The 13,246-nt window shown below is 34.0% G+C and overlaps 1 protein-coding gene across 5 annotated transcripts; it reads left to right on the top strand.

Moving 5' to 3' along the window:
- The first annotated feature begins 991 nt into the window (after positions 1–991).
- On the top strand, positions 992–12,418 carry slc28a3 (solute carrier family 28 member 3). Of its 5 annotated transcripts, none has more exons than XM_023958388.1 (16): positions 1,000–1,258; positions 1,443–2,329; positions 3,050–3,194; positions 3,257–3,370; positions 3,448–3,525; positions 3,704–3,784; positions 3,940–4,020; positions 4,096–4,221; positions 4,732–4,862; positions 5,478–5,646; positions 5,745–5,942; positions 7,391–7,472; positions 7,832–7,930; positions 9,200–9,308; positions 9,456–9,579; positions 12,303–12,418. In XM_023958388.1, the coding sequence occupies exons 2-15, from the start codon at positions 2,073–2,075 to the stop codon at positions 9,571–9,573; spliced, it is 1,788 nt and encodes a 595-aa protein (XP_023814156.1). In that variant the 5' UTR covers positions 1,000–1,258; positions 1,443–2,072; the 3' UTR covers positions 9,574–9,579; positions 12,303–12,418. The 5 variants fall into 5 exon arrangements, with proteins under 5 accessions (XP_023814158.1, XP_023814156.1, XP_023814155.1 ...); XM_023958387.1 differs by lacking the exon at positions 12,303–12,418 and having other exon boundaries at positions 1,001–1,258; positions 1,443–1,519; positions 1,661–2,329; positions 9,456–12,249; XM_023958386.1 differs by lacking the exon at positions 12,303–12,418 and having other exon boundaries at positions 1,001–1,258; positions 9,456–12,249.
- Positions 12,419–13,246: the final 828 nt, after the last annotated feature.

The raw sequence follows: 13,246 nt of genomic DNA, 5'->3' as shown, positions 1-13,246 counted from the left end.
GGACTTGAAGGACACGAAATCATGAAAGTTTTTTTAAATAATTGTATTCTACTGCTCTCTAGTGGCTACAGAAAAACTCTTACAATGAATGAAAAGCTTCCTCTGTAAATCCTCTGTATTGTCCATTTTGTTGAAGCTAAAAAAGCACCTGCTTGAAAAACTATATTGCTTGCCCTCAAGGTGTATAAATGTAACAGTTACATGTTCTGAGATTGTATTTTATTCTTAATTGCTTTTTTTTTTCTCAAGATGAAAACATAAAAAGAAAGAAACCAAAAGCAGAGTTAAAAGCAGATTTTGCAGCGGCAATGGTGGAGTAGATTGTATTCATCTTTGTAGTTTTACAAAATTAATAAATATGGGCTCCATAGGGAGGTAAAGCATGGATTCCCATGCTTTTAATCTCATATTTTTTTGTACATTTATCTATTAAACAACTAGCTATTAAAAAAAACTAGTTTTTTGTTGTTGTTTTTATTTGCAAAATCCGCATTTAAATATAATTTCAACACCTCATTTTAAAATGATAAATGACCAGCTTGCTTTATAATCAACGAGTAATCAAGATTAACGAGCACAAAATAAAAAACAACAAGCATTAAGTTCAAACTATGCTTTGTCACTTGTGCATTGCCAAAATGTCATTAGTTTCCTTTGAGAATTTGATCTTTTTTCTTTTTTCTTTCCTTGTTTTTGGACACATTAACTTTGGTCTCTTCAAATTACCTCTTCTGATTCAGTTGTAGACTGATCCATTGTGTCATGAATAGGGGTGTTGAATCTTAAATTGTACACATAGAAACAAATAGTAAAAAGAAACAAGGAAAATTTACTCACAGTTAACACAGCATGATAAGTAATAATACGTTTAAAAAATGTTTTTTAATTATGTTTTTCTACCAAGAATATATTGGACGCTCAGAAAATCCGTCGCCTACTAAGATTGGGAAAGTCCACCTCTATTTTACAGGTGGACCTGTTGAACCGGGGTTAATGTGCAGGTGAGTGGTTTCTGGTCTTATCTTGTATCTGATGATAGCATAATAACACAACAAAATTAGGTTATAAGCAAGACAAGAAAAAAGTGTTTGAGGGAGGGAGGGAAAGTAAATAAAAACTGCAGGACAGGTGGACCTTTAAAAAATCTCTTAATTGTCCAGCCAGTATCTGAACATCAGCAAAGGAGAAAATGGAACTAAGTGCATCAGAAAAGCAAAATGTGAAACAAGGAAACGATAACGGGGCTTTTGAAATGGAGGTAGGAACATTTCAGATTGCAGTGTTTTTGTCATTTACCTTTGAGCACAGTATAAAATATCACTGGTGTTACCAAAGTATTCACTAATGATGAAATATTGTTTAACTGGATCTTGTAGAGATTCTGTTAATGTGTTATTGTCTAAATGTGTAGTATAACCTAGTTCCTGTTTGTGTGTTAACAGAACCATATAAACATCAATGTGGAATGTGGCCCAGGAACCACAACCCATACATCCGGCATGACAGACAACAACAAAAAGTTGACAGGCTTTCTTATTTATTTGCATTTAAATATTCTTTTGTTCGAACTCAATTTTCTGATTATACACTAATCTGAGCTAATGTGTATTACATTTCTCTTTTCCATCTCCACCTTATTGTGTGTCCTTTGTGAGATCAGCTTCCTTGAGAAGAAACTTAAAGGACTTCAGAGCTTTTGGGCAAGGCACAAAAGCCAGGTTCGACTGATCATGAACCTGGTTTTAGCAGCAGGTTTGATATTCGTTAAAATATAACTTAAGAAGAAGGACTGGTTGTCTCTGTCTGCAAGCCTTAAGATGTCAACTTAATGTTTTGGTACTAAGAGAAAATATTAGCTTTCTTAAGTTTTACTATAATTTATTTGTCTCTCCATTCTAAAGCAGATAAACGTTGTAACAGGCAAATACATCAACAAAATAAGTGTTACCTCATTTACTTCAAATTGAATAAGTGAGACTATGGAAAAGTAATCATTTAAAAATGCAAATTATCCACATCCTTTTATCTGTTTTAATACTTTCAATCTATGTGTCAAAAAGTCATATAATAAAATGATCACTATTATAAAGGAATATAGGGCTATAGATGTAATAGTTATTAATTACATATTTGCTTTAGGCTTTGTTGCCATGGTTACTGCAGCATGTATTGTGAAGTTTCATCGTGCTGTGGGGCTGCTGGTCATCTCCTTGGTAACCATATTCTTCCTGGTTTGGGATTGGATGATGGAGCGGTATGGCGACCAGGTGTGGGAGGTTCTTGCTCCAGTCAAAAACATTCTCAAAAGAAATTGGGTTTGGTTCAGATGGTGAGAAATGAGACACATCATATTCATCCAATTCATCTTATCACATCATGACAGAATGAACCACTGAAAAACACTCCTGGTTGATTTGAAGTAAATGACATGGAACACGATTTTGGACAACTTGAGAATTTTTCTGTCTCCTAGCAACAAGAATGTTCTTCAACTTTGAAAAAATAAAAAAAGAAATGACAAAAGCTTTGAGGGAAAACAGTACAGATTAGAGGGATCAAAAGCAAAGCAAAGTCGAAAACAAAACCAGTGTCTTTCAGTTGAGTGCATAAAAACATCTATATATAAAAATAAAAAAAATCAAGGAACCAGAGTGACATTAAGATATTTTGACAAGAATAAATATGCAGTTTTTCACCCACAAAAAAGCTATTAACAAATGTTCTCCGTGTAGATCTTGAATTAATTGTATTTATGCCAAATTAATTTGATTTGTGGGAAACAAAGACAGTTTATAATATTTGTTTCACTTTAGCCATTGATATAAAACAGGGCGGAGGGGTATTAAAACTTGTATTACGGCTAAATACATTGATCATAAAACTTAATTGACTTTTTTGATATTTATTTTACTTATTGGTTTCTTTTCTCTTTTTACAAATAGTCTTCGGGTTTAAAATAAAGTCCTTCTAAACCACACTTCCAATCTGACTTTAGAATCTCTCAAATAAATGTCCTTTTCACTCCAATTTTTATGTCTGCGTTGCATAGGATCCTGTATGTGTTGCTTCTGGCAGCTGTGGTTTGTTGGCTCGTCCTTGACACGGCCCAGCGGGGCACCAGACAGTTGTTGTCCTTTGGTGGTTTGCTGTTTCTTGTCTTTTCAATGATGGTTTTCTCCAAACACCCATTCAAGGTAAGATTTGCACCATGGTTTTTGTTTTTTATATGAATTTTAATTCAATGTTGTTGTTGCAGTGGTCGTGGCGAACTTTGCTCAGTGGGATTGGACTACAGTTTATCTTTGGTCTGCTTACCCTTAGGACTGAGTTTGGTTTACAAGCATTAACTTGGGTTGGAAACAAAGTAGAGGTGTGCATGCACTCGTGCAGAGAGGATTTAAAATGTTCAATTTTTAACAATGCCTCTAAAAAAAATCTTCTCTGCAGATGTTTTTGTCATTCACAGATGTTGGATCACAATTTGTCTTTGGTGACAATTACACAGACCACTTTTTTGTCTTCAGGGTATGACAGCAACACAACATAACAAACACGAGCATATTTGGTACACTTTTAATTGTTGAAGCCTGTGATTTATTTGATCATTTTTTGTTTCTTATCTTTTGCTTTTCCTGACATCTAATTTTCACAACAGGACTTGGATTTGGGGTATTTAATTTTATTTAAATGTTTTTTTCTGCAGGTGATGCCCATATTGGTTTTTCTGAGCTCTGTCATTTCCATCCTTTACTATGTTGGCTTCATGTCTTGGCTGATTTGCAAGGTAAGAAAAAACAAGTACAAAAAAATTTATAAAAAAATGTTTTAACTTTTGTGAAATTGGTAAAAATTTAAATTATTAGAGTTTTTTTGTTTCATAATCTCTACACTCACTATTTCTCATTGACGTCTTGTGCTAATGTAATTTTCCTTCTGCAGATTGGATTTGTGATGCAGGTTACCATGGGAACGTCTCCAACAGAGTCAATGGCCGCAGCTGGAAACATATTTCTGGGGCTGGTAAGCATCTGTAATTCAAAACACTAGTTACTGATAATTTGGGGTTTCAAGCTGGCTTCCTTGCCTGTTCATCAGACGGACTCGCCTCTCCTGATTCGCCCGTATATCAGTGAACTGACTGTCTCAGAGATTCATGCTGTGATGACTGGAGGCTTTGCCAGCATCTCCGGCACCATTTTGGGAGCTTATATCTCATTGGGGGTAAGTATGTAGCCATGAGGAAGCAATTTATATTTAGAAGCAAATTAAAAGAAGGAAAATAAATTCTCACAACTGCCAGAAGAATAAAATGTTTATTAATTAACAGGAACATGCCATTTGACTTGAAGGATTTGGTCTTAAACCAAAAACGTCTTGTTGATTGTTGTTTATTTTAGTTTTTCTGTCACAACCAGGTTTTTTCTTAATGGCCAAACTCAATAGTGACTTGGATTGTCAGTATTTTACGTTTAACCAAATGGTAAAATGAAGACAATTGCACTCGTATTTTTATCTTTGGGACCAAAAAACAAATATATACATATTGTCCTTCATCTTAGCTCTTTAAATCACCAAAAAAATAAAATAATATTCAATGTCCTAAAATCGTAGAAAAATTTGATCTAACCTGATTACTTTACCTATAAAACATCTGATGTGATGAGACGTTTGCAGTTTTTTAATTAATTCATTATAGCAAAGGTCACATTTATTTTTTTCTTTGTTTTTAAGGTTGATGCAACACATTTGTTGACCGCATCTCTCATGTCTGCTCCAGCCTCTTTGGCTATTGCCAAGACATTCTGGCCTGAAAGAAACAAGACTGTTTTGATTTCTATCAAGGACCTCAAACTCATTAATGGGTAAGAAAGATCAAAACCACCAGTGAATCTTTCAGAGGATAGTGTCAAAGCAAACCATTTCCTCTTTGACTTAAAAGCCAAATATATCACAATATTTTACAGCTTTTATACTTAGCAAAAGTTTATATTTTCATAAAATAAGCCTAAACTTTTTTTTTACTTCATTGTCCAACTTAACTAGTCTATTGTCAGTTTGTATTACAGCATATTTCATTGTTTTTAATAAACGTTATAAACAATATTAATCCCCAACACTAAACTATTTGAAAAACAACTACTATCTTTCATAGTCATGTCAAAAAATGCAAATGCATTATGTGTGTCATGCACACAACAAAGTACAGCACAAAATCCGGCAAACTCTTAACTACGGTACATACAATCAAGATCAGTACCCTTAGAAAGTACTTATTTGGCAAATTTTCTGATGATAGAGTTTAGATGTTTTCATAAAAACCAAGCTAATTAGTAAGTCAGAGAATTGCTGACATTAAATAACTCAGTGAAATTTGCATTATATTTCAGAACTCATACATGTTTGTATGCAGATGACACTCAGTTGTTTTAAAAAGACTGTCATTTAAATTGCTGAAAGGTGTCGCTGTGTCTTCTCAGAGAGAACAAAAACTTGTTAGAAGCAGCGTCTCAAGGTGCATCTCGTACTGTTCGTTTGGTAGGGAGCATCATAACAAACATCATTGCCTTCCTGGCACTGCTGGCCTTTTTAGACTGCATCCTTTCCTGGCTGGGTGGGTTGTTCGATTATCCTCAGCTCAGCTTCTCGGTGAGGGTTTCTGACTACAAACACAGCCTGCAATACTTACGATGCAGACAGTTTTCTTGACATTTCTGGCATGACTCTCATTTTTTTTGTCTCATCAGCTCATCTGCTCCTATGTGTTCATGCCCTTGTCCTTCATGATGGGTGTTTCCTGGGATGACAGCTTCCTTGTTGCTGAACTGATTGGGTTAAAGACATTCCTCAACGAGTTTGTGGCTTATCAGAGGCTGTCAGAGTTCATAAAGAGGAGGGAGGCAGGCGGGCCGGAATACGTGAATAACATTAAGCAGTATATCTCTGTAAGCCTCATTTACATTTTTATTGTCTATCATGGGAAGTGTAGATTGTTTTTGACTGTAAGGCTTTCTTTGAATATACAGGGGTGGTTATTGTTATATAGCTTTATTTTTTTCTGTTCGGTCCTCCAGTCGAAATTTAATTCAATAGCTTTAGATAATGAGGAGATAATGAACATTATGCTCCCTAGATTCAGCTACCTGGTCATCAAACAGTTCATCTTGCATATTAGCATAAAGACGTGATCCTATGTGAAGTGACCTGTTTTTTTCTTGAATGTGTAGAGTCTATTTAGTAATTTATGCATGTGTGTATGCACATAAAAAATGAACTATTGACCAAGAAAAATAAGGCACTATAGCCTACATAACTGTTTAAAAATATTTTTATAAAGGTGTGGAAGTCAAAAACAAAATTGTTCTATACATTGGGGATACTGAAAGAAGACAGACAGTATACAACCGTTATGAAAGATTTGAACAGTGCTGCTTTAAAATACAACAGTTACAGTCCCAAAGCATTTCCAGCAGTCTTTAATTATGATAATGCCGTTTTTAGGCAAAAAAAAAAACTGTAATTTTCTTGATCACACTTTCTGCAGAGCAGCAGTAATTCCTTAGAAATTTTCCCTTACAGCCTCTCATAACCCCAGGCTAACATTAGCGGTGCGTCAAAATGATGACCAGTTTTGGAGCTATCAAGCTGTACAGTTTTGAGCCAGATGCCTGCTCAAACGAGGAAAACAAAGACGTACATGTATCTATTTGTTTACATGCATCAGAATGGAGAGGAGCAGGGAAGAATGTGACTTACCTAATGTCGTTTTTATGTTTTACTAGTACAAGATCTTTCAAACTGAAAGTTTCTTCTGCTCCTGATTCAACACAATTTGAATAAAGAAACAGTCAGAAATACAATTTTAATTCTTATTTTTCTTTTTATACAGTATGTCCTCCATCATGAGAAGAACACAACAAAAACATGTTCAAAACACCAATAATGCGATTTTTATTGGACTGAGTCTTCAAAGGTCAATGAAAAAGAACCAAACACCTAATTGTTGTAGTTTTGCTTGTTTATTGTTTTCTTCAGATGTAAAGATTGAATAATGGCACTCTTGATGTGAAGATTGTGTCCTCCATGGTAGTCTTCATTTCAGTTAATAATCCACAGTGTATTTAGGTGTCAGATCGTCTGCTCCTATCACCCCTTTTGGTTTAGCTTTTGTGTCTTCTTTTGGTCACGTTTTACATTTATAATTGTTAGAGGAATACATCTCTCCTTCTCTATGCATGTGCTGTAATTAGTGCTTCACAGGGACATGCCATGGTTTAAATCCCTGCAGGAGCATTCTTGTTATGTCTTTTTTTTATGCCCACCCTGTGTGTTTCCCTCAGGACCTGCAGAAATGAGTAAATAGCAGTTAAATCAAATCTTTTTTGTTCTTCAGGTTCACTCAGAAATGATTGCAACCTACGCTTTGTGTGGATTTTCGAATATTGCTTCCCTTGGGATGTCTATCGGGGCACTGAGTGAGTAGTGCAGCAATTGGAACAGTAAAGACAGACAACTGTTTACTAAAAACACTGCAAAAAAAAACCACAAAAATCATTGGATTTATGCAAAAGTATTTTGATCATCAGACTGTTGAAAAAAATATTTTAAAATAGACATACCCACAATAAAACAGCCTAAAACTTACATTGACGTGTAAAACACGATTTTTAGGAACATAAAAATATATTTTCACAACAAAACATAAATGTGGGTGTGATAGCTTTATTGGCTGTCAAACCTATGTATAATCTGTGCAGAATTTTAGTTAAACTCCATGCAATTGAGATTTTGTTTGATTTAATTTGTAAAACCATTTTCCATGTTTTTTCTTCAGCTGCAATGGCTCCAAACAAGAGATCTGACATCTCCAGGGTTGGACTAAGAGCTCTGATTGCAGGCAGTGTTGCTTGCTTCATGACAGCCTGTATTGCAGGTTATTATTCTGCTTTTTCTCCTTTGAGTTGTTTCAGCTTGTTTTTTTTTTTGTTTTTTGTTTTTTTTTTTGGTCAAGCAGGTTTGTGGTTTAGAAGCAGCACACAAACTAAGGTTCAAAGCTCAAGTCTTGAAAAAAAAAAGAAGCTACATCAACAACTTTCTATAGCAAATGAGATGTTTCCAGCTCTCACACAGATGGCGTGTACGGCATTCATGAAATAATTAGACCTATGTTTCCCTGAAAATATAAATTAAAATGTGTTATTATTTCCAGTATTTAAAATATGCTCAATTGGTCTTTAAATTGCAGTGCTGTTTTTTAAATGCCGTTTAGGCATCTGTTTGTTTTCTGTAAGGACTAGCTTGGTTTTTTTTATTACTTTTACTCTAAGGTGTTTAAGCACAAAGCATCTGCATAAACTAAACTAAATAAAACTCTTCAAGACTTAACAATATAGACAGTATCTTGCAGCAGGCACAAAGAAGGAGTTCATTACAAGAGATACAGTGTCATTGTTTTCTATAAGGGAGGTAAAATGATGTACTGTCACATCCCTGTTAGTGTTTATCTTTTTTTTTTCAAAAACAGAACTAAAAGTCATTTAAAATAGAAATTAGAAATAAATTAGCAAGGCTGGGTTTTTATAAATTAATTGAAATTAAATTGATTTTCACTTTGAAAATATAACACCATCTATCACATCTATTAGTTGATTTGCTTTTTTTTGTATTTGTCAGACAAAACTCACCTTTTCTGATTGTTTTAAATGTAGGAATTCCTTCCTCTTAAGGTTTTATTAAGTTCCACCTTATTTCAGCTTAAATCATAAAAATCTTTATAAACGTAATTAGTTGAGGATGAACAAAAAGTTTGACACCCAACCCTGGATTGTACAATAACTTTTGTCCCCTAGAGATTGTCTTCCGCATTCTTTTGAGTTTCTCTGAAACTACATGTTAGCTATTAGAGGCTGATCTTCACTAATTTACTCATTTTTTGGTGACTAATTTAGAAACTGTGACCTTATTTTCTGGTTAGCTTGAGTAAAAATAGTTTAACTATCTCCATCATTATGGGTTAAGTTTCTCATCATTTCAGTTTTCATCTCCACCAGAATAGAAAATATTCCGATGTTGCGCAGAGATGATCATTGATGTTTAACATACATACTGAATATGTTTGAAATACTTGTACTTGTATTAGAAAATTTTCAGAAACTGTTTTGATTTGAGATATTGACATATTTTATTTTTATCTCTGTTTTAGGTATGTTATACATCCCTGATTGTCCACTTTTACTGAACACAGAGTTCAACAACACCAATGTAACCAGTCGTGCAGAAATCCTTCAATGCTGTACTCAACTTTATAGCAGGTGACCATATGTGTTTATCTATGTATTTGGGGGTTTTCTGTATGTTTTTTCAGAATCTTTCATTCATCAAAACTACTCTAGGATGAGTAAAGCTGAAGCATGATAATAATGAGTATGATTCAGAGTGAGGTCGTGTTTGCTTTGCAGCGTGACGTTGTATGAGCCATGGAACGTGACGGCTGGGGGAGGATTCACCCAGAGCAGCCTGCGGGGTTGCTGCGCACTCGCACCCCCAGAACATTTCAACTGCAGTCTGGCACAGTGAATACGGGTAAACAAGAACCGCAATAGCAGTAGAAGTGTCAGTCATTTTTGAAAATACATTTGAAAAATAATGAGTAATTGGGTATGGCCAATGACATGTATTTGCAAAAGAAATAATTAAACATCATTTCATTTACACACGTAAAATTGAGAAGTATTTTCAATTTTCATTTTTATTCTAATAGTATAAAAGATATGTCCAATCAAAGCATGTCCAATTAACATATTCTGGATTTTATTTTATTTGTTTGCCCTACATTGTAATGCTTTTATGCAATTGCTGCATTTTATTCCCAAAAAGCACTGCTGGGGTATTTAGTAAAAAGTAAAAATTTCTTGTTCTGTGTGTAACGAATTTATCATTAGTTTGTGTACTTGTGCCTCAACTCTTTGATTTAACAGAAAACCCCATAATTAAGAGTTTTGAGATCTAACCATTTAAAGAAAGAAGATTTTGAATGCATTTAGCCAAAGCAGAGCTATGACTCACTGCACATTTTCTTGCTTTTCTGATGAGTAGATTTGTAAATTAGCCAGTAGATGTCCCTATTGACTTTCAGTTCTCCTCCAACAAGGAGCTTAACGCTTCTCCTCAGGCCTGCTGATGCCAAGAAAGGGTAACTGGTTTGACTTTCAGTCCAACGTTCCAAGAATGTGGCTCATTAAAACTGACCAAAAGTGATACACATGGTCTGCCCACGGAACAAAGAGGAAGCTGTTGGGCTGCGTATTTCTGACATATGCGCGAGTGAGACAGGCATGCAGTCATAGAAACAGCAAATGACACACTCGTCATTAAAAAAGCGCATGAGTAAAAGGTCATATGGCTCCCTCTTCGTGGGCAGGAGGACTGTTCACACAAGTAAATTTCACACATCCATTGAGAAGGAACATTAAAATGAGCCGTCAAAGACTGACACTTTGGGAATTTTAAGACTTTGTGTCACCCTCAGTCCTTTCATAAAGAATTAGAGCTTTAGTTTACGTTTTTGAGAAATAAAGCCATGTTTCTAGTTCAAAAAACTTTTATTATTAAAGTATTAGGTGCCAAAAAGAGCACAACAGAATTTCTTTTTGTCTTTTTTTTGGGTGTTTGTGCACTTAAAAAATAAACATTTCATCGCTATGAAAGCACTAAAATTTATGGTGACTCATGACCTCAAAAACACCTTAAATTTGACCCAAAAAAACTATCTAATTAAATTTTTTTTCTTTTATGTATTTTTTATCTTTTTCTATATTAAAGAAACAAAACTGAGCCTTTTTTTAGGTTATGTCACCAATATATTCTGTTCTAACATTGTATTTAACCGAATTTAAATACATTTAATTAATTTTGCTTTGGTGTTTCTATTTTTACTGTTAGTCTTTGAGTGTTTGCAGAGCTAACAAAATATTTTGTTGACAGGCAATAATACCAGTTAATATCAGCTTTATTTGGAAAGGTAAATAAAATACATTAAAACATCACACAGAAATTAGACCTGTTGAACCGTATTAGGGCTAAAATAAGTAAAAAGTGTCAAAGGTGGAATCGTTATGGTAATATTTATTCTTGTTTAATGAACCTTTTTTTGAAAGACGACAGTCATGTTTTCTTTTCAGTCTTTACAACCCATTTCCATCTATTTATTTTTTGCAAATGTAACATCAAAAAAAAGATTCCTGGGAAAAAAACATTTGATGTCATAGAATTCCATGAAACACACTCTGAAGCATTAAGGAAATTAATTAAATTTTACACAAGTTTAGTGTTATACTTTCTATAACTGGGTTACACAATTTGAAAACGGAAGTTTGCATTTTTCCTTATGATCGTTAAATGCCACAAAGATGAGAAGCTGTGCCAAAAAAGTCGTGCAGGAAAATGTTCAATGATTTGTTGTGGATTTATTTTCTTGATTCAATGGCCTTTCTTTGGATTTAGATTTTTGACTGGTTCGAACCAAATAATTGTTATATTGTGAAAAATACAATTTTTACCACACAGCAGATGTTTCGATATAAATCTATAAAAGTGGGTAGAAAATGAACAGCATGCATTTCTGTTTAACATAAATGTCATTTCCCCTCTCTCCAAACCTCAAACTCGCTTTCTACATCTGCAAGAGAATTTTTTAAGTATTTAGTAAAGTCTGGTGTAACAGTACAGTGAAGAAAAACTCAAGGAATGTAAGAAAAAAACATTTTAAGAAAGAAAATGAGGGAATTTCCCCACTTGTTGACATTTGTCCATGTCAAAGTGCCTAAAGATGACAGCAAAATATTAGAACTACCTTTTAAATGAGTTTAATAAACAAAAAAAACCAGACAGAAAGTGTTGCTGACAGTCTAATGAACCTACAGTTCACACACATTACCGAAAAAACTATTGCAATTAATCACTTTTCCAGAGGATTTGCACTTCTGCAAAACTTAAACAGTGGTTTAATTGCTTGTTGACACATAATCACGCAGACATGTCTTTTTGAGAAATCAAACAGCAGAATCCCTGACAAACATGTTCACACAAGCAGATGATTTGGAAACATAATTGTGTTGGACAGGGGTCAGACATGTTTCCAGAACAAGTACAAAGCACAGAAGCAGTAATCAGATCAGAAAGATTGACATTCACACAATGGGCTCCCTCTCATCTCATTTTGTGTGCAATTTTGCAAAGGGTTCAGACTAAAAACAACCATATAACTTAAAAAAACAACAATTGTACTTTTTTTTTTTTCTTCTCAGATGACATCAACTGTTGCCCCCGTGTAAAAAGAGGACATTAAGAAGTAAAAAGACAAAAGTAAACAATTGCATTTTTGCATGGAAATCCTGTACAAAAATAAAAATCTGTGGCTTGATCAACCATTTGTATTCTATTATATACATAATTTAAAATGCTAAAAAGTGTTTACATTTTTCTGAAGTTAACTTCACTTTGTGGATTCATGTGTAGTTTGGGATATTTGGGATTTACAACTATTATTAAGCCCTTAATGCATTTTGGTTCAATGCATCAAATTACAATAGCTCTAAATAATTTACAACAAAAGGTCCTGAAGTGCGGACTGGAAGCAAAAGTTTGTGCTAATATACATTTTTATTTGTTTTTTTTTTTTCTTGCTTCATTTGATTAATTCTTTTGTAGTAAAAAAGGATCTAACTCCTTGATGCCTAAATTTATTTGCAGCTATAAAAAAACTGTTTTTGCTTTCATGTAGATGCTAAATGTAAGTAATTTTAGAGCCATTGTAATTTGATGCATTGAACCAAAATGCATTAAGGGCTTAATAATAGTTGTAAATCCCAAATATCCCAAACTACACATGAATCCACAAAGTGAAGTTAACTTCAGAAAAATGTAAACACTTTTCAGCATTTTTATGGGGGTTTATGTCCCTGACACCATTCTGACTAAACAAGGAAATTGCAGATATTTTCCCTAATAATTCAATATCAAAATGTTCAACCTGTATAATAAAACTATATTTTTCTAATAAAATCCATGATGAATTAGCCTATATTCCATTTTTTACAGATGTCAAAACATTGAAAATGAGAAATTCTTTAGGGTTGGTCAAAGGTGAAGTTGGTTTTTCATTGTGCATTTGGATGAGGCTGCATTGGGGTGCTACCAGTTTTTTATTGATCCCCAGAGGTAACAAGGCCTCTCTCCCCTTCAGTAACTC

Source organism: Oryzias latipes, chromosome 9 (assembly GCF_002234675.1).
Source record: "Oryzias latipes chromosome 9, ASM223467v1".
Taxonomy (NCBI): Eukaryota; Metazoa; Chordata; class Actinopteri; order Beloniformes; family Adrianichthyidae; genus Oryzias; species Oryzias latipes.
Note: the sequence above shows the minus strand (reverse complement) of the source record. Positions and strands in the feature narration are given on the sequence as shown.

What these genes read in the sequence shown, in the direction of transcription:
- slc28a3 (XM_023958388.1), top strand. Translation starts at nt 2,073, where the DNA reads ATGATCACTATTATAAAGGAATATAGGGCTATAGATGTAATAGTTATT. An exon ending in GGGTTGGAAACAAAGTAGAG is followed by an intron (nt 3,371 to 3,447) that starts GTGTGCATGCAC and finishes TCTTCTCTGCAG; the next exon opens with ATGTTTTTGTCATTCACAGA. An exon ending in CATGACAGCCTGTATTGCAG is followed by an intron (nt 7,931 to 9,199) that starts GTTATTATTCTG and finishes TCTCTGTTTTAG; the next exon opens with GTATGTTATACATCCCTGAT.